Source organism: Schistocerca cancellata, chromosome 8 (genome assembly GCF_023864275.1).
Source record: "Schistocerca cancellata isolate TAMUIC-IGC-003103 chromosome 8, iqSchCanc2.1, whole genome shotgun sequence".
Classification (NCBI taxonomy): domain Eukaryota; kingdom Metazoa; phylum Arthropoda; class Insecta; order Orthoptera; family Acrididae; genus Schistocerca; species Schistocerca cancellata.
In genome coordinates, this window is record NC_064633.1 from 65,241,507 (window position 1) to 65,265,757 (window position 24,251).

Sequence of the window (24,251 nt, forward strand, 5' to 3'; positions counted from 1 at the left end):
TGTGCAAAGTTTTGTAAAATCTGGGATACAGGGTTACAAATCCTAGAATTATTGCATGTTCTGATGTGGAATTACCCCGTCATCACTTACAGGTTTTCTACCAGCCATCATCATACTATAAATGTACGAATGCAACACACTGAGTTGTCAGATCTTCATACTAAGTGCTCCCATGTGTCTAGCGAATTCGAACAATGGAGTGGACAGAAAGCAAAATAATGGAAATGCGTCAGACGTCATCCGACATCAGAGCCGTAGCAGAAAATTGTAATGTTGGACACAGTCTGACAAAGGGCCAGAAAGGGTTAAGTTAAATAGATCACAACAGGTGTAGGCCATTTCAACACTCTGTTAAATCTGAGAAATGAAGGACGAGCAGACACTGGAAGTGACCACCACATAGTTTTGGCAGAGCTAAGATTGAAGACAGTTGCAAATAGAACCAAGATCAATCACAGGAGAAAAAATGGATGTGGTATGATTAAAAGACAAACAGATCAAATAAATATTTCCCCACAAATTACAAAACAGATTTCAAAAAATGTGAATAGTGAAATGTATCTAATAACAAAGATGATGTAACTTACCAAACGAAAGCGTTGGTATGTTGATAGACACACAAACACAAACACACACACAACATTTGAGCTTTCGCAACCTAAGGCTGCTTCATCAGGAAAGAGGGAAGGAGAGGGAGAGACGAAAGGATGTGGGTTTTAAGGGAGAGGGTAAGGAGTCACTCCAATCCCGGGAGCGGAAAGACTTACCTTGGGGGAGAAAAGGACAGGTATATACTCGCTCGCACGCACGCATGCACACACACACACACACACACACACACATCCGCACATATAAAGACACAAGCAGACATTGTAAAGGCAAAGAGTTTGGGCAGAGATGTCAGTCTAGCGGAAGTACAGAGCCAAAGATGTTGTTGAATGATAGGTGAGGTACGAGCGGCGGCAACTTGAAATTAGCGGAGGTTGAGGCCCGAGTCTTCTTCTGGACTCACAGTGAAGAAAAACTCCAGAATTTCCTCTCCAACCTCAACTCCTTTGGTTCCATCAGATTCACCTGGTCCTACTCCAAATCCCATGCCACTTTCCTTGATGTTGACCTCCATCTGTCCAATGGCCAGCTTCACACATCCGTCCACATCAAACCCACCAACAAGCAACAGTACCTCCATTATGACAGCTGCCACTCATTCCATATCAAACGGTCCCTTCCCTACAGCCTAGGTCTTCGTGGCAAACGAAGCTGCTCCAGTCCTGAATCCCTGAACCATTACACCAACAACCTGAAAACAACTTTTGCATCCCGCAACTACCCCCCGACCTGGTACAGAAGCAAATAACCAGAGCCACTTCCTCATCCCCTCAAACCCAGAACCTCCCACAGAAGAACCCCAAAAGTGCCCCACTTGTGACAGGATACTTTGGACTGGATCAGACTCTGAATGTGGCTCTCCAGCAGGGATATGACTTCCTCAAATCCTGCCCTGAAATGAGATCCATCCTTCATGAAATCCTCCCCACTCCACCAAGAGTGTCTTTCCGACGTCCCCCTAATCTTCGTAACCTCTGGGTTCATCCCTACGAAATCCCCAAACCACCTTCCCTACCCTCTGGCTCCTACCCTTGTAACCGCCCCCGGTGTAAAACCTGTCCCATGCACCCTCCCACCACCACCTACTCCAGTCCTGTAACCCGGAAGGTGTATACGATCAAAGGCAGAGCCACATGTGAAAGCACCCACATTATTTACCAACTAACCTGCCTACATTGTGAAGCTTTCTATGTGGGAATGACCAGCAACAAACTGTCCATTTGCATGAATGGACACAGGCAGACAGTGTTTGTTGGTAATGAGGATCACCCTGTGGCTAAACATGCCTTGGTGCACGGCCAGCACATCTTGGCACAATGTTACACCGTCCGGGTTATCTGGATACTTCCCACTAACACCAACCTATCAGAACTCCGGAGATGGGAACTTGCCCTTCAATATATCCTCTCTTCCCGTTACCCACCAGGCCTCAACCTCCGCTAATTTCAAGTTGCCGCTGCTCATACCTCACCTGTCATTCAAAACACCTTTGGCTCTGTACTTCCACCTCGACTGACATCTCTGCCCAAACTCTTTGCCTTTACAATGTCTGCTTGAGTCTGTATATGTGCGGATGGGTGTGTGTGTGTGTGTGTGTGTGTGTGTGTGTGTGTGTGTGTGTGTGTGTGTGTCTATCAACATACCAACACTTTCGTTTGGTAAGTTACATCGTCTTGTTTTTAGATATATTTTTCCCACGTGGAATGTTTCCCCTATTATATTCACATGATTAGTGAAATGGACTGACAAAATAACAATGAAGAAGCACTTCCAAGAATAACAGAGGAAACAAAACTAGTGGAAATGACAATGATAAGATCTTGGTTAGGACACAAACTACGAAGAAATTTTCTGCAACAATGAAACTGAACAGAAGAGACAGAGAGCAGGAAGAACAGTTGGATTTCTGAATGACATTAGAAATAGTTGAAGTCATAAGCAGATTAAAGAAGCAGCCCAGAACATAGGAAAGTGAAGAGGATCAAGTTGCCACTTTTCTTCAGATATACCTCAAAGAAGAAGATAACTTCGCTATGCCTGGGACCTCATCACGCAGGAGATGAGGAAGGAGGCGGGGAGGAGTAACAACATCATGGAGGAAAAAAAAAAACCACAGCTCACCTGGGCCAGGTGATAGCACCCTGTGAAGACTCTGTGCTGGGATTGGGATTACAGTGGAGACTTCCACAGCAGCAAAGGGAGAAAGAATGGATCTTGCAATGGCAATATTAGCAGAAGAATCAACATTAAAAAAACCCTCAATGTGGCAAAGCAGTCAGTGTCCATTAACCAAAGCTGCTGCAGCAAACATATTCCTCAGAGTTTATTTATCTCCACAACACTTTTCAAAGGTTTAAACCTCCATGATCAGGTGGATTTACATTTGTTAGTATGGCATATGTGTGTGTGTGTGTGTGTGTGTGTGTGTGTGTGTGTGAGAGAGAGAGAGAGAGAGAGAGAGAGAGAGAGAGAGAGAGAGAGAGAGAGAGAGAGACACACACACACGATTTTTGGACGAACTTTCAGCACTGTCTAATGGGAGAAACAAAACAATCTTTCACATCATGGTTACGGGTTTCTTTTGACAAAAAACTAAACGTATAGCTAACGGTAAAAATAAAATATGTAAAATAGAGTATCTCCAGTTCCTTTCACTACTGTAACATGTTACATGTATACTGTCATATTTTGTAAACAAATATGGCATTGGGAAACTATTAGGTGCAAGGATCCCATAACAGAAGAGAAACATTATCACAAACTACAAAGAATACACATTCCAACAACAATATTACAGAATAAATTTTAAAAGATTTTGATCTTTGTTTTGAGGTGTTGAATACATGTGTTGGAATAAATATTTCAGGTGGTACATAAATCCGATTTTGTCAAGTTCATATAGCTTAAACTTCATATTTGTTTATATAATAAGGTGGATGTTGCAAACTTTAAGTGCAATAATTATGTTGGCTACAGTGGTAAAACTATACACAGATACAAGAAGAGCAGCTGAAAGGAATGGACAGTGACTTGAAAGGAGGATATAAGATGAACGGAGGATATAAGATGAACATCAACAGAAGCAAAATGAGGATAATGGAATGCAGTCAAATTAAGTCGGGTGTTGCTGAGGGAATTAGATTAGGAAATGAGACACTGAAAGTAGTAAAGGAGTTTTGCTATTTGGGAAGCAAAATAACTGACGATGGTCGAAGTAGAGAGGATATAAAATATAGACCAGCAATGGCAAGGAAAGTGTTTCTGAAGAAGAGAAATTTGTTAACATCGAGTATAGATTTAAGGGTCAGGAAGTCGTTCTGAAAATATTTGTATGGAGTGTAGCCATGTATGGAAGTGAAACATGGAAGATAAATAGTTTGGATAAGAAGAGAATAGAAGCTTCGAAATGTGGTGCTACAGAAGAATGCTGAAGATTAGATGGGTAGATCACATAACTAATGAGGAGGTATTGAATAGAACTGGGGAGAAGAGGAGTTTGTGGCACAACTTGCAAGAAGAAGGGACCGGTTGATAGGACATGTTCTGAGGCATCAAGGGATCACAAATTTAGCACTGGAGGGCAGTGTGGAGGGTAAAAATCGTAGAGGGAGACCTAGAGATGAATACACTATGCAGTTTCAGAAGGAGTAAGTACTGGGAGATGAAGAAGCTTGCACCGGATAGAGTAGCATGGAGAACTGCATCAAATCAGTCTCAGGACTGAAGACCACAACAACAACAACAACAACAATTTTGGTTGGGATTGACAGGTAGAAAAGGAAGGCTGGATGCAGAGCGAGAGGAAAAGAAAGTGAAAGGGAGAGAGAGTGTGGAAGGACTGATTGGATGAGAACAAACTTTCCAAAGGAGGGGTTCTTAGGATTATATCTGTTACATGTAATAACTGCCTAAAAGTTAGGGTAATACATTGGTTAATACTTTAAAATATGCAGATGGATGTAGTTAGTGTCATTAGTTGATGCACATATAGTTTCATGCTGACAGGGGTACAAGTTGTTGGTGTGATGATATATTTGTAAATGAGGTCAATTCCTTTTACTTCGGGGGATGTCATGGTAACGTAACTAAATATGTATGGTAAATATTAAGGTGTGTGTGTGTGTGTGTGTGTGTGTGTGTGTGTGTGTGTGTGTGTGTGTGTGCGCACACGTGCATGCACACACATACTCCTAAGATTTGGACAGTTTGCTCTAATCCAACCACTCCTTCCACTCTCTCTCTCTCTCTCTCTCTCTCTCTCTCTCTCTCTCTCTCTCTCTCCCTCCCTCTCACTTTCTCTCTCTCTCTTCCTCTAGCTTTGCTTCCAGCCTTTCTTTTCTATCTGTCATTCCCAACCAAAGTTGTTATCTGTGCATAATTTTACCACTGTAGTGAACATAATTATTGTACTTAAAGGTTTCAACATGTCACTTCATTATATAAATGAATATGAAGTTTAAGCTATATTAACTTGACAAAATGGAATTAATATACCATCTGAAATATTTATTCCAACACATGTATTCACCACCTCAAACCAAAGATCTCCAAATTCCTTTAAAATTTATTCTGTAACAATGTATGTTTCTCTTCTGTTATACATTCCTTGCAACTAACAGTTTCCTGACACCATACTTGTTTACAAAATATGACAGTATACATGTGATGTGTTACTGCAGTGAAAGGAATCTGACCACTGAAGGTACTCTATTTTACTTATTTTATTTTTACCATTAAATAAATGTTTGGTTTTTTGTAAAAAGAAACCCATAACCATGTTCTGAAGTAGTGTTTTGTTTCTCCCACTAGACAGTGTCACCAAAAAATCTTAACACACACACACACACACACACACACACACACACACACACACACAGAGAGAGAGAGAGAGAGAGAGAGAGAGAGAGAGGGGTAATTATAAACTTGTTGTTTCATTTAATGTCAACCTAAAATGTTCACATTGAAAGACATTCCTCAGAGCTAATAACCCTGTGTAGTATCTTCACGGAACTTGTTCCCGAAACTCATCAAACAGTCACCACTGGAGATGCACTCTGTATGAAATTTTACTCCGTAGAGTACCAAATCCCCCATTTATAAGGAAATGGAAAGTAGCCATTCGGATTCAGGGGGGTCTGTAGGATGTAAACAACCTCGTGCAAAGAATGAGTTTGAGCATTCAGAAACCTATTTTAAAAAAGACACAAATTACCCAGCCACTTTTAATGTAAATTTGCTCTTAATAACAGAGAAACTTAAAATTTTAATAAACTTCTTAGATGAAAAAAAAATGAAAACAGCACTGCAAGAAACAAGATTTACTAATGAAGATCTACATCTACATGGATACTCTGCAAATCACATTTAAGTGCCTGGCAGAGGGTTCATCGAACCACCTTCACAATTCCCTATTATGCGAATCTCGTATAGCGTGCGGAAAGAATGAACACCTACATCTTTCCGTAAGAGCTCTGATTTCCCTTATTTTATCTTGGTGATCGTTCCTCCATATGTAGGTCGGTGTCAACAAAATATTTTCGCATTCGGAGGAGAAAGTTGGTGATTAGAATTTGATGAGAAGATTTCGTTGCAACGAAAAGCACCTTTCTTTTAATCATGTCCAGCCCAAATCCTGTATCATTTCTGTGACACTCTCTCCCATATTTCCGAATCATGTCCAGCCCAAATCCTGTATCATTTCTGTGACACTCTCTCCCATATTTCCCGATAATACAAAACATGCTCCCTTTCTTTGGACTTTTTCAATGTACTCCGTCAGTCCTATCTGGTAAGGATCCCACACCGTGCAGCAGTATTCTAAAAGAGGACGGACAAGCGTAGTGTAGGCAGTCTCCTTAGTAGGTCTGTTAAATTTTCAAAGTGTCCTGCCAATAAAACACAGTCTTTGGTTAGCATTCCCCACAACATTCTCTGTGTGTTCCTTCCAATTTAAGTTGTTCGTAATTGTAATACCTAAGTATTTAGTTGAATTTATGGCTTTTAGATTAGACTGATTTATTGTGTAACCGAAGTTTAACGAGTTCCTTTTAGCACTCATGTGGATGACCTCACACTTTTCGTTATTTAGGGTCAACAGCCACTTTTCGCACCATTCAGATATCTTTTCTAAATCGTTTCACAGTCTGTTTTGATCTTCTGTTGACTTCATTAGTCGATAAACGACAGCGTCATCTGCAAACAACCGAAGGCGGCTGTTCAGATTGTCTCCAAAATCGTTAATATAGATAAGGAAGAGTAAAAGGGCCTATAACTCTACCTTGGGGAACACCAGAAATCACTTCTGTTTTACTTGATGACTTTCCATCAATTACTACGAACTGTGACCTCTCTGACAGGAAATCAAATGCAGTCACATAACTGAGACGATATTCTATAAGCACGCAATTTCACTACGAGCCGCTTGTGTGGTACAGTGTCAAAAGCCTTCTGGAAATCCAGAAATACAGAATCGATCTGAAATCCCTTGTCAATAGCACTCACTACTTCATGTGAATAAAGAGCTAGTTGTGTTTCACAGAAACGATATTTTCTAAACCCATGTTGACTGTGTGTCAACAGACCGTTTTCTTTGAGGTAATTCATAAAGTTCGAGCACAATATATGTTCTAAAACCCTACTGAATATCGACGTTAATGATATGGGCCTGTAATTTAGTGGATTACTCCTACTACCTTTATTGAATATTGGTGGGACCCATGCAACTTTCCAGTCTTTGGGTACGGATCTTTCATCGAGCAAATGGTTGTATATGATTGTTAAGTACGGAGCTAATGCATCAGCATACTCAGAAAGGAACCTAACTGATATACAGTCTGGACCAGAAGACTTGCTTTTATAATGTGATTTAAGTTGCTTCACTACTCCGAGGATATTTACTTCTATGTTACCCATGTTGGCAGCTGTTCTCGATTCGAATTCTGGAATATTTACTTCGTCGTCTTTTGTGAAGGCATTTCGAAAGGCTGTGTTTAGTAACTCTGCTTTGGCAACACTGTCTTCGATAGTATCTCCATTGCTAATGTGCAGAGAAGGCATTGATTGTTTCTTGCTGCTAACATACTTCACATACCACCAGAATCTCTTTGGATTTTCTGCCAGGTTTCAAGACAAAGTTTCACTTTGGAAACTGTTATAGGCATCTCGCATTGAAGTCCGTGCTAAATTTTGAGCTTCTGTAAAAGATCACATGCTTTTGATTCAGGAGAATCCAGGATATTTAAGGTAAAATTAGGAAAATGAGTTATGAAGAATATACCCCAAATTGGAAAAGGTTTCATTGGGGAGGGGGGGGGGGGGGCGTACAAAATTCTGATCACTTAATGGAAGACTTCCCATACCAACATTTAAATCATCAAAGTTTACACTGTTTTAAATACACATGCACCAACAAACAAGAAAAACAGAACACAGAAACCCAAATTTTTTGGTAAACTGGGTCAAACACCTTAGATCACATTCCACTGAAAAACACAGTACTACTACTTGGAGACATTAAGGCACCAATTGGCAAGGAACATCAGCACATCTATAGTTATAAAATTTGTTGCACATAAATGAACCAATAAAAACAGCAAGTCTACACTACAAACCAGTAAGCTGTCACATTTTGCATATTTTCATTGAATAATGTAACATGGAATGATGTTCTGGGATACCTCATATATAAGACAGGAAGTCTTCATTGTGCAAAATTGTTCTGCAAGAATAATATGTGGTGCTCAGCGATGATTATCTTGTACACATCTGTTTAAGGAGTTGGGCATTTTGACTATTAGTTCACAGTATATTTATTCCCTCATGAAGTTAAATAATCAACTACAGTTCAAAAGCATTAATGATGTACATAATTACAATACCAGAAGGGTAAATGACATTCATCACTCCATATTAAGGTCATCTTCAGTTCAAAAAGGGGTGCACAATGCTGCAACAAGAAGTTCTGATCACTTACCCAGAGACATAAAATGTCTGACAGACAGCAAAGTAAAATTCGAGAACAAACTGGAAAAGTTTTTCCTTGACAACTTTTTCAATTTTCAATTCCGCAGAAGAATTTCTATTACTGTAATGTGTAAAAGGTGGTAAGGTGGTGGGTAGGAATTCTAACTCACATCTGTGTGTGTGTGTGTGTGTGTGTGTGTGTGTGTGTGTGTATTTCATATATATATATAAACCTTACAAATGCTCAGAATATAATTGTATGTACAAATTAATTTGTGCTGTGATTGTAAAATGACTCATAAGATCTATCATGCAAAATGATCCATGGAACATGTAACTTAACTAACTTCCTACAAAAAAACTTGGGTGCAACCAAATCCAATTTGTGGTCAAAACAGCTCTATCATGTTGGTGTAAGTAGACACTCTGCAATGGAAGTCCTCAACATAATAGTTGCCGAATGCATCATCTTATTTTAAAACCACTACTTATCTTTCATTAAATTCAAGATTAGACCAATATTCAGAAGAAAGAACTAATACCAATGCAAGAAGTTTGACATATCTATAGAAGTTACCTAGAAAAAGATCACAAAATGCAGTTGGAAAAAAGAATAGCCACATACTATGCACACTGCAAAAGAAACTATTCCTCTTAAAAAGAAATGGAAACATGCCTGGTACAATGGTGTTTGTGGTGAGTTAATTATAAAGATATAATGAGCTTGGAGTATCTGGAGAACAAATAAAAATCATAAGAAAAGTAAAAATCTTGCAGGAGCAAGGAAATATGCATCAAAAAATCTCAAAAATCAAAATACAACATATAGGAGATCAGCTAATGTCAACCAAGTCACACTTTAACCAATACGAGGAACTTTTATAAAACATTCAAACAAAGTTTAAAGAAATACACATCACCAAGGTTACAGTTTACAGATCCAAAAACACAGAAGACTGCATATAATAACACCCAGAACTGCAGAATACTTGTGGACTACCTCAAAGAACTACACAATTGCTATCCACTACCTCAAAGAACTGCACAATTGCTATCCACCAAAAGAAAAATTTCATTTTCATAATGTAATCTAAATACAGCCAGATTCAAAGCCACCAACAATAGTGGAAACCAGAAAAATCATAAAACAATTTAAAAAGCAACCATTAATGAAATTCGGACAACAAACAGCTTGACTTCAGGAAGGAAATAGGCATTAATAGACTCACTACATAAAGACAGAAGGCAAACTGATCCTCACAATTACAGAGGGATCTCCCTCTTACCAGTGACATATCAGATCTTGCCGATGGTACTTTTAAAGAGAGTTGAAGGAATACTTGACCCACAACTGAGAGAGTTGTTGTTGTTGTGGTCTTCAGTCCTGAGACTGGTTTGATGCAGCTCTCCATGCTATTCTATCCTGTGCAAGCTTCTTCATCTCCCAGTACCTACTGCAACCTACATCCTTCTGAATCTGCTTACTGTATTCATCTCTTGGTCTCCCCCTACGATTTTTACCCTCCACGCTGCCCTCCAATACTAAATTGGTGATCCCTTGATGCCTCAGAACATGTCCTACCAACTGATCCCTTCTTCTGGTCAAGTTGTGCCACAAACTTCTCTTCTCCCCAATCCTATTCAATACTTCCTCATTAGTGAGGAGAGTATCAAGCACAATTTAGGAAGGGAAGGTCTTGAGCAAAACAAATACTAAAACTATAGAACATAATGGGAATGAGGAAAATCAGATACCTGAGGGAATGGAGAAACTCCATCAATACTAACAAAGAGAGGTCCCCAGCAATGGGATCAACTTTTTTTAAATCATCCATGTTGTGATGTAGGTTAAGGTCCCAGGTATCACACCCTGCAGCCATTCATTCTGGTGGGCTCTCTTTTGCAAGTAATAGATAAAAATGATTTTGGAATTTTTCATGATGCTCTACAGTTTAAAGAAAGGGTGGTTTAGCAGACTAGTTCCTCAGCATAATCGTTAATGTATAGGCTACACATGATACAGGTTGTAGCTTTGAATTTTTTTTTTTTATCAAAATGACTGTGGCTGTTATTGTAACTCAAGTTATGGTTTAAGAGAAATACTTCTTATTTCTATCACTTTGTCATATCATTTTAATAAACCTATTAGTTTCAATTTAAATTCTTCCATTTGATCATTCTTTTACTGCCCCCCCCCCATCCCCTCCCCCTAATGTGATTGCATTTATTACCTCCATTCCTTCTTTTGCTTGAATTTGATTTTATTTGTAATCCCTTCTTTCTTACAAATCTTCATCTGTCTTACTTTATCCACAGTGAAATAAGAATTTATGTTTTAAATGTTTGCCAGTTACCATAAAGAAGAGACATTAAGCTGTGCATAGATACAATTAAAGGACACTTACATAGAGCTTTCGGCCACAGCCTTCATCAGCACAAGAGAAACACACACCATTCATACACACAAGCAAGCACACCTCATGCACAACTAACTGCCACCTCCAGCATCTCAGAATAGAATCCTACCCGGAGTTTCCACTGTTTGTTTTGCAGGTTTTTATGATGATTACCGGCCAAAAAAATTACTTCTTGTATTTAAAAATACATTTTTGACACCACTGCACAGTCAACAGTAAACAGATTGATTCCTCTTCTTCTGTTCCTAACTGATACACTGGCGTTTTTAAATGTTTAAATATTATGACTAATAAATAAAAAGAATTAACTCACATGCACAAAGATTCAAAGTGAAAAAAGAATGAAGAAAAACGGAGAGCAACTGAAAAAGTTAAAACAGTTACCAAAATGGTGTGAAAAAGGAACAGACGTAGAAAAGTTACATTTAAGTAATTAATTGAATAAAATTAATGATGTAAGTCATTTCAATAAAGATTTAAAAATAAGCAATTTCAAAGTACCTGACACGATACAAACCTACAACCTTTTGCGCATGAGACCTGCGCCTTTACAGTTATGCTGCAGTCTGTTGAATATCTCTTATTTAAAAGTTGTTGAGTGATACACGAAATTTTGATTTTTTTCCCCCCCAGCGATTACTTGTAAATGAGAGCCCACAAGGTAGAATGGCTGCAAGGTGTGATACCTGGGACCTTAACCTACATCACAACACGGATGATTTCAAAAAGTTGATCCCACCACTGGAGACCTCTCCTTGTAAGTGTGTTCAACTAGGAAGAAACACAAATAAAGTCACCACAGATTGTCTAGTTTTTGCAGATGACATGGCATTAGTGACTGACTCAATGGATAGTGCCACAAAACAAATCACAGAATTACTTAAAGAAGCAGACAAAACAGGACTAAAACTTCATTTGAAAAAACAACTTCATGGCAATTATTATCAATGAACCCCTCAAAATCTTAGAATTCGTAACAGTACAATACCTAAAACAAACTGTTTTAAGTATCTAGGAGAATGGCTAATAAGCAATGCGAAAGAAAAGATAGCCATAGAAACTAGAGTACATAGAATGGAAAGAGCATTCCAGATGATGATGATGAACATAGGCCTACCTAACAAAAGAACTTTGTCCTGTGAAACTAAATTGACGCTATCAACAGGCCTGAAACACTGTATGCAGCAGAAACACAAACTTACAAGATTCGGGAATCTTGAAAAACTAGAAAAAGTTGAAAGAAGTATTTCAAGGAAAATACTAGGACCCATAAGTAATAGTAATGTTGAATACAAATTAAGATCAGACATGGAGCTCTATTTGAAAATGGAAAGGCTAACTGATGTAATGATAAAAATTCATGGACACACATACAGAATGGATAACAACAGACTAACCAAGGAGATCTTCAACTTGCACTTGAAAGAATTATACAGAATGGATAACAACAGACTAACCATGCTGGCCTTCAACTTACACTCTGACTTTTTTCTGCCAAGCAGGGTGAAAGGGCTTCCAAGGTGAGCAACTCATCAAATCTAGGGGTCAACCCCTTAACTGTGGTGTATCAAACTGTGTGAGCTGGAAGTCCTTTTAAATTGTAATCTTAACAAGGTTTCTATATTGTGTATTAGTGAGCACTGGTTATGACAAATCCAGATTTGTGTAGCAAAAATCACAGACTTTGGCCAGATAAGAAGCTCTAGCAGGGAACTTATAAATGTGGTGTGTGACGTCACGATGGCGCGGAATTTAGTTTGTTAGAGTGGCGGGTTTGTAGGTGTTGTTTTGATGCAATCGGTGGTGCTCTCTGGTGGTGTGTTAGGTGATGTTTTTGGTTTAGTTTGCGAGTGTGTCGTCATGTGTGAATTTTGGTAAATTGCTTTTTTTACGTCTTTGGTAGGTCTGCATATGACTGACAGGGTCAATAGTTTTCGGTTGTCGGCTATGATGGGGGACAGTGCGTTGTCTCTAATAAAATTTCTTCAGCTATTCGAATTTTTGGATGAAGTCGTGAAGTGCTCAGTATGCTGTGAAGAAATGAGGCTTACTTAAAGTTCTGGCGTCTCGGACCAGGGAATGTGGAGATGTTGTAAGGATAACAGGGCAAGGGAAGTGTTCGATACCAATGTGTGGCTGTATCGGGAGATGTTTTTGAGCTATATAGGTCAAGGGAAGTGTTAGGTCCTAATTTATGGGATCGGGAGCTGCTGTTGAGCTATATAGGTCAAGGGAAGTGGCCGATTCCAGATGATATTGTGTTTAGTGGTATTTGGGGAGTTTTGTGATGTCGGTTTTTTTCGTCGTTCTGCGTAGTTTTTTATGGGGGTGGGTGTCTCAATTTGTTTATATTTAGTTTGCCCCCTTTTTTCCACGCTTGTCCCATTAGTGTCATTAGGCTTTTTGTGGAACGTGTGTATGTTTGTTTTTCGATTTATTTTCGTCCTCATAATGTGTACGTAACTACTTTATATGCGCCATATTGGAATCGTGGTTTATGGTCGTTTCCGCCATATTTGTGACGTCATGGTTCAAAGCAGACGGGCGGGATCGGACGCTTCCGTATTTCCAACAAACTGATGATGTAGACAAAAAGTATGAAACATTTTTCACCGATTATAAATATTACTATGATATGGCATTCCCATTAACAAGAATTCAAGTCAAAAAAGTCAAATACATTTGTACCACAAGATATTCAGAAATCAGCAATCACCCCTAGAAATCTTAGCAGACACAAGAATAAAACCATACTATACAAAATATCGAAGGTTCTATAGGAAAGAATTACAGCAAAAAGGCTAAGCATTGTATTATATATCAACCGCAGAAGCAATAAATCAAAACTGATGGGGAATGTTATAAAAACTAGCATTGGGGAATGGAAAACTAAAACACATAACTTCAAAATCAAAAGTGAGAGTAAAGTAATAGAAGACTTTCAACACATACTTAGCACCAAACGTTATTAAAAGTACGTGCAATTCAAGAAATAAAAGCACCAACTTGTGAAAAGATACTACTTCTGTAATCAGTAACAGAAGCTGAGGAGAAAAATGCTATTAATAAATTTAAAAAATGTCCAGTGGTATTGAAAGAGTTTCAGACAAGGTAATCAAACATAGTTCCATCAGTATAGATTCTTAGCTAACTGACATCATTAATACTTCTTTCAGGACTGGGGTGTTTCCATCACAATTAAAGTTATCCATAATAAAGCCACTCCAAAAAAGATAGTACACTGACATAAATAGTTATAGACCACTGTCAGGTTTTTTTTTAAGTAACTGAAGGAGTAATGTATGAAAGGCTAGCTGAATTCCTAAATAAAAGTACTGACTAATGCTCAAAACTAGGTTTAGAAAGAACAAACTGACAGAAGCAGCAATCTTCCAATTCATGAAAATGGTCCTAAATGCCTTGGATAGGAATGAATTAAGCTGCGGAATATTCTTAGATTTATCCACAGCATCTGGTCTAATCTGCCATGATTTACTGTTTATTAAATTAGATCGTTATGGGGTCTGGAGGATGATGATGATGATTGGTTTGTGGGGCGCTCAACTGCGTGGTTATCAGTGCCCATACAAATCCTCAACCTTCGCTCAGTCCAGTCTCGCCACATTCATGAATGATGATGAAATGATGAGGACAACACAAACACCCATTCATCTCGAGGCAGGTGAAAATCCCTGACCCCGCCAGGAATCGAACCCGGGACCCAGTGCTCGGGAAGGGTCAACGCGATTGGGATCACAAACTTTGGACAGGGGTCTGGGAACTGGCCTTCAAATGTTTCAAATCTTATCTCTTTGATAAGCAGCCCCTAGACAGTCAGCAATATTGCGCAATATTTCCTGAAGCATAATGACACTGAACATACAGGTGTGAGATTGAGAAAGTGGACAGTAATACTGAGAACATCAAAAACTTCATTTTGCACTGACCAGAAATATTGCGCCACCTGTGGGCAGTATTGCACAACATCCTTGAAAGTCTCTTGCATCTTACAGACACTGGATATCTTTGTCTTCACTGTTCATTGCTACTATGATGTTGAAAATGAGTTCAAAAGTAGAAGGAAGTGCATTATGATTGGGTGCATTGAAATGTATAAATTGCCAGCATTGAAAAATGTCAGGGCAGATGAGTACAAATACAAAAATGTTATGAATGAATTGTATGACTTGTCCCTTACAAAATACAAGGAAAGACACAAACGACAATTTAAAAAATAATTAATGTAAAAATTATAAATAAAGTGTGTGTGTGTGTGTGTGTGTGTGTGTGTGTGTGTGTGTGTGTGTGTGTCCATTGCCTACCCACAAATAATCGTTTAGTGCACACTGACTGATACATTTCTATAACAATGTATCAAATACTTTTAAGATGACACTGGACATGTAAATTTAAAGTATTCCATAAAATTCCCAGTGGCAAGATGGTGTAGCACAATAGGTGTACGCTGACTAGGTGGAATTATGACTTTCATTAGAGTATTTTGGTTTTTGATCATGGCTATCTGAGTGTCTGCAAAAATTTAACAGGGGTGGGGGAGTGCAAGACTCAAATTTATAGTTTTTATGAAAACGATTTGGTCAGTTTTGACACAAAAACATTTTATCCTAGGGAACTGATGGTTATCCTCTCAGTATTTGTTATATGAAAATTAGTTCAATGTCATATTTAGAATAAGAAACGAATGATTATAGAGCAATTGCTAAAGCCATAGCACTGTCTCTCTGAGATTAGCCATGTAGCCATGTAGCCACATTTAGCTAAATGAAAGGTTTAGCAGAATCACAGGAAATCACTTCTAGTGTACAAGTATTTTATGATGAATAAAAACACTGTGCATCAGATTCCAAGATAACAAACTAGAGAATTATCATGGCAACAGCATCTTTAATTAATAGTCTGAAATATTATTGCACAGTATTATTGACCAGTGTAGGAAGAACATCAATAATATTGCACAATATTATTGTGCAGTAGTACTGACCATCTAGGAGCTGCTATAGTGGCTATGGAGTGTCCCAGGCTTCTGTAGCCTCTGTTATTCATGATACACACATATAAATGATTTGACAAACCAACTAAGAGCCATAAGCACAGTGATGTTTGCACACAGCATTTTTATAAGAGGATGTGCAGAGCACGACCTATAACAATAAATGAGGCGGGAAAATGGTTTAGAGATAGCACTTTGGTCATAAACAAAAAACGATACGGATGAATTACAGTAATAATATAAGTACAGCTAGAAGCAGCATAGTAGTTGAGTTAGGTAATAACTCTACTGCACCAGCTCCATCGAAAAAAATTTTAGCATGTGGGCAGATGAGCACTTGTGATGGGGGAAGCAACTTTGGATAAAAACAAAGTAAATGCCATTATGTGCTAAGAATGCCTTGAGACTGTTGCAGCACTGAAATATTGCTATGTGCCTATTATACTTATATGAACAGCTTACACAAATATGGGTTTATCTTCTGGGGAAACACTTGTGGCTGAACAAACTTCAAAAAAGGGCTGTTAGAAAAATGAAAGTAGTTCCCTGTAGAGAGCTATTAAGGGAAATACTTGAAGAATTTAAAATACTGACGCACCCTGACTTGAATGTTGTGTATGTACATACTTGCTTTCTGAAAACTCAGCAGGAATTTTCAACACTTAACAACATTGAATGACTACAGAACAAGAAACAGATGATTTTCGCACAGACATTTAAAAAAGAGAGAGAGAGAGAGAGAGAGAGAGAGAGAGAGAGAGGCATACATTATCAACCCAGCCTATCTTTTAGTCCATTGCCAGATACAAGAAAGAAAAATCACAGAACTTCATAAATTCAAAGTAGAGCTAAAACAAATCTGTGTCAATGGAAGTGCTCGATTCCTCCTGTCTGCTTTGACTCATGATGTGAGAGTGGTGGTGTGTGTGACGTCATTACAGTGTGGCGTTTATGAGTTGATTGGTTGTAGATGTCACCTTGTTGTGTTTGATGGTGCCCTCTGGTGGTGATGTGTGTATGTGCTGAATCTAATATTTTGTATTAAGTTCATCTGAGCTTTTGTGTTGTATTTGTGAAGTCGTTGGCAGCATATGTAGTTGGGAATTTAAGGATTGGAAGTTTTTTCAGCAAGTTATCAATTACTTTTTGCTGTTTAAGTGTTTGGCATGTTCATTATGTGTTATTGGTTCACTGTTTGTGGTGTGGTAAGACATTTAATTTATTGTGTGGCTTCTGTTGTTAGGTATGAATATGATGATGAAAAACAGTACTATTTGGGGTTGGTTATGGGGGAGGACATGTTGTCCGTTATTAAATTCCTCCAGTTATTTGGACTGATTGGTGAGGTTGTGAAATGTAGTATTTGCCACGAGAACATGAGGTTGACCAGAGTTCTTGCGTCTTGGATTAGGGACGTGTACATGTGGTGGTGTAGGCATGACAATGTCTGGTGCTCCATTAGACATGCTGTCTGGTCCAGAAAATCTAGGTTGGCCATGAGAGAGATTGTTTTGCTGACATACTATTTCTGTTATAGGTCCTCGATTAGTTGTTGTGCACATTAGACTGATTATGTTGTAGAGGACCTTTTTTGTTGCAGTTGTTGATTTGTAGGCTGTGTTTTTGTTTATTTTGTGGTTTTTATTTGTTGGGTGACAGTTTTTTTTGTATATATGTTCAATTTTTGGGTTTTTGAAGTGTTGCAGTTTTGGTTCTATATTTTGTAGTTATAGGTGATGGCTTTTTACATCAATAGTTGTGGTTGAACTATATAGGTGAGGAGAGATGTTTGATTCTATTTTTCATACTTGATGGTGTTTGCATTTTAGTATCAACAGCTGTAGTTGATCTATGTAGGTCAAGGCAAATGTCCAATTCCAATTTTTTTTAGTTTTAGGTGTTGTTTTTGTGGTATCGACAGTTGTGGTTGACCTATATAGGTCAAGAGAAGTGTCAGCTTCCTGTGGATTTTGTAGGTGTAGCAGAATGTTTTAATTCTTTTTTGTGAATTGTTTTGTGTGTTTTGGGATCATAGCTTGTTTTTTTCACTGTTATATTTAGCTTGGCCACACCTAAAACCCCCAATTTCCCGCAGTTGTCCTGTTGGTTTGATTGTATTTTTGGAGGGCGATGTTACTGTCTTATGTATAAGTATTTTTGAGTTTGCTGGCGTATGTATATAGACATCATAGGTGCCATATTGGAGATGCTGAGAATAGTGTTTTCTGCCATACCGATGATGGATGGAATCAGACATTTCTGTAATCCCACAATTTTTTAATAATGCCTAGCTTTTACAACTTTTACAACATATCTGAATATGACAGAGTAAAATTATTGACCTTTATTGATGCAAGGTGATTGCCTTCTTGTATTTGTAAATAAACAGAAGAAATTTTACTGTAACTTGCCCTGGTTATGGATTGACTACATCCATACAACATATATTGTTAATGATAAATAAAGGCATTGAACTGCATTGACTAAACAGTTACAAATTCAAACATACACGGTTTGCCAAAACTGACACAGATATGAAAAACCATGGACTTGAATGGACATAATAGATAACAGGGAGGATTTCAGGAAAAAAGGAGGTCCGCATGAAATCTACGTGCCACGAAATTCAACACAAAGAAGGAAAACCAAAGGTGATTTACTGAACCCACCATAAGAGTTATTTGAATAAATAAACAGAGAACATGCTACTTTTCAACGAACTAAATACAGTACAAATACCAAGCACAAAAGCCAGTCAATAATCCCTTATACAAGAATGGTATATTGAAAATAACTATCTTTATCCACATTTCCTTACTTATTTCCATCATTTTAGTCTATTTCATGTGGTTTCCAAGTTTCTCAATGAGAAATATTTTCAATTTGTTTGTGAATACCTTTTAAATTTCAATGTCATACTTTTTATCATCTGTCACTTGTTAAATATTTTCATCAGAGGGCTCACGAAATAATCATATATTTTGTGGTAATTATGTTTGTTTATTGTATGATACTTCGCAGATTTCCTAAGTATGTTGTATGTACTGCACAGATCAACACCAGTCTCCAAACAGTAGGCCTGTCTATTGACACCAAGCGAAGTGTCACAGTGGTTAACACACTGACTCACTTTTGGGAGTGATGACAATTCGAGCCAGTGTCCGGCCAACCTGATTTAGGTTCTCCGTGATTTCCCTAAATTGCTTCAGGAAAATGTCAGCATGGTTCTTTTGAAAGGGCATGGCAGACTTCCTTCCTGATCCAGGTTTCCTAATCCGATCGTACGAATGACCTTGCTGTTTGGTCCCTTCCCCAGATTCACCCAACCTGTCTACTGACAGCTGCTAAAGATATGAGCCAAACCTAAAAAAAAAGGGGGGGGGGGGATATAATAAAACAAGAAAATGACATGTTGACAGACAAAACAATAAATAAATAAAACTTTTACCATACCAATAACCATAAACCATCCATTAAATAGTTTATAACAACATCCAACCTTTCACTTGCGCATATACATTGAGAGGTAAAAGAAAACAAGAAGCAAAACATTTGAAAAACACACCACACAAGAAATTCCAAGCCATCATCAGAGACTACAAGAGATGATGCTAAGACACTGTCCAGCTAAAGAATAGTAAGCCACTGGAAAAATAATATTATATAACACTTTTATACTACATTCTGACATAAATCTCTTTCTCTCTCTCTTTTCTCATCAAAATGAGCTGCTGTGTTAAAAATCTGTATTTACAACAGCAGAAACAGAAGTTTTCATATGGGCTACAACTGCTTACAGGAGAAATGAGTTACTTACCGAAAGTTCTCGCACACAGTGAATCTGTCGGTGATATACATCCACGCAGATCCATTTCTCTTCAGATTCCAAAAACACCTCTAACCATACGTCACATCGGTCTTTCTTCTTCTTGGTGTCCGCCCCACATGCTCCATCAGATACTGAATCAGAAGACAATACCCTACGGTCAGTTCTACCTTTCCTAGTTTTCTTCTCTTTAAATTCTGCAGTATAATCACTTTCACTTCCAGAAGAATGTGTTACTGTACAAGTGGTGCTTGCTTTATCCCTCTTTGTATTTTTCACAGTTAGTTTTTCAGTATTGGTACTGACCTTTTTCTTGGAACCTGAGGAATTTGTATTAACTGTTTTTGTTTTCTTGTCACTTTCTTGGTCACACTGAACTTTTTCATCATCGTCTGTGGTGTCACGATCATCTACATACTTCTTCACAGATTTTCTGTCTCTCAAAGATCGACATAAATCACCTGCGGATTGAGACTTTATATTTTTTTTACTGTCTACAGGACTTTCATTGCTTTTTTTCTGATCTGACTTCCCTGCTTGTTCAACTTTCTTTGCAGCTGCTTCTTTAATTCGCTTCACAGCTTCTTCCTTAGTCATGACATCTCGTCTTTTCCGTACGACATCTTTTGAAGTATCCGATCCACCCTTTTTTCTCCCAGGTTGTGCCTTCTTTTGCTGCTCCATCTTTATTTTCTTTCCTTTCGAAGTTGATGGTTTCTTTGAAGTTAAGTTAGTTATTTCTGAGAGTGGTGGCTTTAATGGCAGGGGCTGCAGTGATATTATAAGCCTTGTGTTGATTCCCAAAGAGCGCAACACACACACAAACATTAGTACCATGTCCCTTCTTGATTTTGCAACCTTGTTTTGAAATTGAACCTGCAGTGAACTTAACAGCTCTTCTTTGTCATCAACATTCTCTTGAACTTCCACAGTTTTTGAAAACCACTGAACAATTTGTTGCAAATAGGCAAGATCTGTATGTTTGTCAGGATAACAGTGCTTTGAAGGTATCAAGGATAATGACAATCCCATAAGAATTTCTGAATTCAGAGTTTTATTCACATAATTTCCATGAGCAATCCAACACAACAAATGCGCCTTATGCATAAGGACTTGAATATCTCGCCGCACCCTATTCATTCTACGTTTTACATATGCTGCCATATCAAAACCTTTCTTCTTCTTCTTCTGGTGAATGTTGGGAACTTGCACAGTAACAGCAATACCTTCTTTAGGAATGTTGTGTTTGATATGCTGTTCTTCAAAATTAGCAGTATCTACTTCTTCCCAATCACTAATTCCTTCCTCTTCACTCTCCACGTTCTTCTTCGAGACATTTTTTCTTTTTGTTTTAGCGACAGCTTTAGGTTTATGGTTAGGATCCTGACCTTCTCCCAAAGCTAGCAGTTGTGACACATCCAATTTACTTACATCAGGGGTAAAGGCTTCCACTTTGACTTTTTGAAGCTGCTTCCTGCCAGTTTCCTGTGTTTTGACCTTTTGTATACTGCCATCGTTTTCCGCTTTGATATGACTGGACTTCACCAATGTCTTACCTTGCTGACTTTGCTTTTGTTTGCCATTCTTATCAGAAGACTTTCGCTGCTTTGCATTAAGCGTCTTCTTTCCACTCTGAACTAAACTTGGTTTAATGTCACTAACATCCTCCACCTTTATGTTTACTGGTCCTGCAGAACAATGTTCTGGCTTGATCGTCTTATTTTCTTTCTCCAGTCCTGGGTTGCACGTTATTCTCTCTATTTCGATGGGTTTCGAATCTTGCACATCATCTGAGTCTTCAGATTCACTTAACCTGTTTACGTCAGCAAAAATACTATTTTCTATTGCTGAGAAATCGGAAACTGGTTTTTTTTCAATCTTGAAGAAATCTGAGTTTAAGTCAAGTGACTGTGTCGGCACTAGAAAGTCATCGGAACTACTGTCTGATGATTCATCAGCCGCGTCTTCACTCTTGCGTTTTTTGCCCGACAGAACTCCAGAATCTGAGGCTTTTGTCGCTTCCCTCCTTTGCCAGTCAGTATAATCTTCGCACGAACTACCACCGTAACCTTTGTCTGAGAAGCTTATACTGTCATTTTTAATTGATTTTGCCTTTTCTCCAACACCTTTCTGTATTGTTGACACTCTTTTTATCTTCTCCGGCGATTCGTCACTTTCAGGAGTATGTGCACGCAACGAAGTTCTTTTACTAGAATTCCTTGTCCTCATATTTGAAACTAATTTCGTATAAATGAAGGTGAAATGTGTGCTGTCCTGAGTTCCTCTACAGCTCAACTAGGATAAAGCACATAAAAGGTAACGAAATCCACAAACATAACAAGATTAAATGGAAAGTGCCCTTTCTTTTTCTATCTCAATTCCCTGATTGTAATGCTTAATAATGAAACTAGAAATGAGCAACTCTGAAATATAGTCAGATAATAATTCAACGTGCAGTAGCTGGCATCTACTAATATTATATGCACTATTTGATCGTCTCGTTTAACTTCGGCACACAACAAAGAACTATATACCGATCTTACATAACACAATATAATTACATCAGACGACACACTCTCGTCTGTATTCCGCCTCAGTTTACAGTAGATATTTAAAACACAACGCTGTCAGAACTGTTAATTACGGATTTCAAGCTGTCAAACACAAAATTTTCTATATATTAAGCTCGTCTAGAATTACCGCCATTTCACAAACATCCTCGTAAGGCAGACATTTCATTGGCAAGGATATTTTAAATCAATCTATTATTGAATCGATATGAACTCACACGCACAGGTTTTTCTTATAACTACTGGAATTTTGTACATTTGCTCTAATCTTTATTGTGCGACATTTAGCAGAAAGGGAACCCTCAATTGATGAGAATCATTTCTGCACAGGGATTATAACCTGGTTTTCCTTTAGATACTTTTAAACCAGGTGAAAGCTCTGGTGAACTATTTTATTTATAACATGTATCTCATTTCAGTTTATGTGGCATTCAGTTTACTAAAAACCGCTTTGTTGAATAAAAGTAACAGGAATTTGGTTACATATACACTACTACGTATGTAAGGTTGCAAAAACTGATACCGAGAAAGCTCAACTAATAACTGTTATGATAACGCCACTTATCATAAGCTTCAGAGAATTTTTAATTTACTTCTGTATGCCTCTTGATCTGAATGTGATGACCAAATAACAAACCACCACTGAAAACAACCACTGCAGTTCTTTGTGTTGTCCCAAGGAAATCAGAAGGAGCTTCAAACTCACAAAGAAAACAAATAATGAAATTCAATATGTAGGAAATCGATGGAATCGAGTATCCAGAATAACACCCGTGAATGAGGGAATGAAATTGTGATACTTGATTACAAATAGTGCGGACAGTCGTACAGATACGGTAGCATAAAGCCGTCTTTAGATGGAGCGAGACACCTAACGTTGACGGGGATGCGGGTGAGATAATCAGTCTCACGAGACACAGCATCTACGTCACATGGGATGTGCTAATTAACGTGATTTGCGAGTGTAGCACTCTCTGGTATTCAGTGGCATCTGTCGGTTTTATCTGGCACAATGTTTTTACAGAAACTGAAGCGTATAAAACTCCTATGTTAGCACTATTAAAATGCAATTTCCTCCCTTGTCCATAAGCTAGTCAGATTGTTCTATTTGTAGCTACGTAAACAGAAAATTTATAGCGATACTGCTTAGTTTTATTCCATTTACAGACAAAATGATAAGTTTCCGGAAGCTATAATTATTTAGTTTAGTCATTGCAATACAAAATTCAAGATAAAGCGGCAAACACTATGAACAAAGGAATAAACGAACTCGCAAAGAATAATGGAACTGCTGCTTCATGAGTTCCAAGGAATAAACTGGCAACGTGTGCTGTGTCCACTTTCCTCGCTTGACGCCGACTCCACAGTAGAGCAAAGCTCTGCGGACGCATGGGAATTTGTAGGTTATTCTTTGGCCTGCCCTGGAATACCTCATTGGAGTCGGTGTCTTCTCCCTCTAGCTCGCCTCTCGTGCTAGACTTGGTGGGCTATCATTTTGTGTCGTCACCTCGTCTTATCTTTGTTGCTGAACGGGGGCCATCTCATTTTGTTGTTCGTGTTCTTTGTCGTCTTCTGGAAAAAGCATGCGTACTGGTTTCACTCTGTCTTGTGAGACGTTTGCTGTTTTCCATTGGTAATGCATGTTTGCCTGTTGTCAATACTTCATGCAGACCAGAGTACGTAGGTCGTTGCAATGGCAGTCATACTGCATCTGTCTGCAACCAAACACGATAGCAAGAACCTAGTTCTTTGTGTATGAACGGTTTGCCTATGCCATGCTGAAAACTCTGTACTGGGCGGAGCTTAGCCTTATGTTCATGCATCTGGTGTAGGATGTATGGCATGTCGCTCAGTGG

At 38.4% G+C, this 24,251-nt stretch overlaps 1 protein-coding gene across 1 annotated transcript in view; it reads right to left on the minus strand.

Annotated features, from left to right (window-relative positions):
- The window catches only part of LOC126095308 (DNA repair protein complementing XP-C cells-like), a 64,659-nt gene extending 42,108 nt beyond the window's left edge, over positions 1-22,551 (minus strand). Inside the window, exon 1 of the mRNA XM_049910106.1 lies at positions 19,817-22,551. Coding sequence (XP_049766063.1) covers positions 19,817-22,054 — 2,238 coding nt within the window. The 5' untranslated portion in view covers positions 22,055-22,551. The remainder of the gene's footprint in view (positions 1-19,816) is intronic.
- Positions 22,552-24,251: the final 1,700 nt, after the last annotated feature.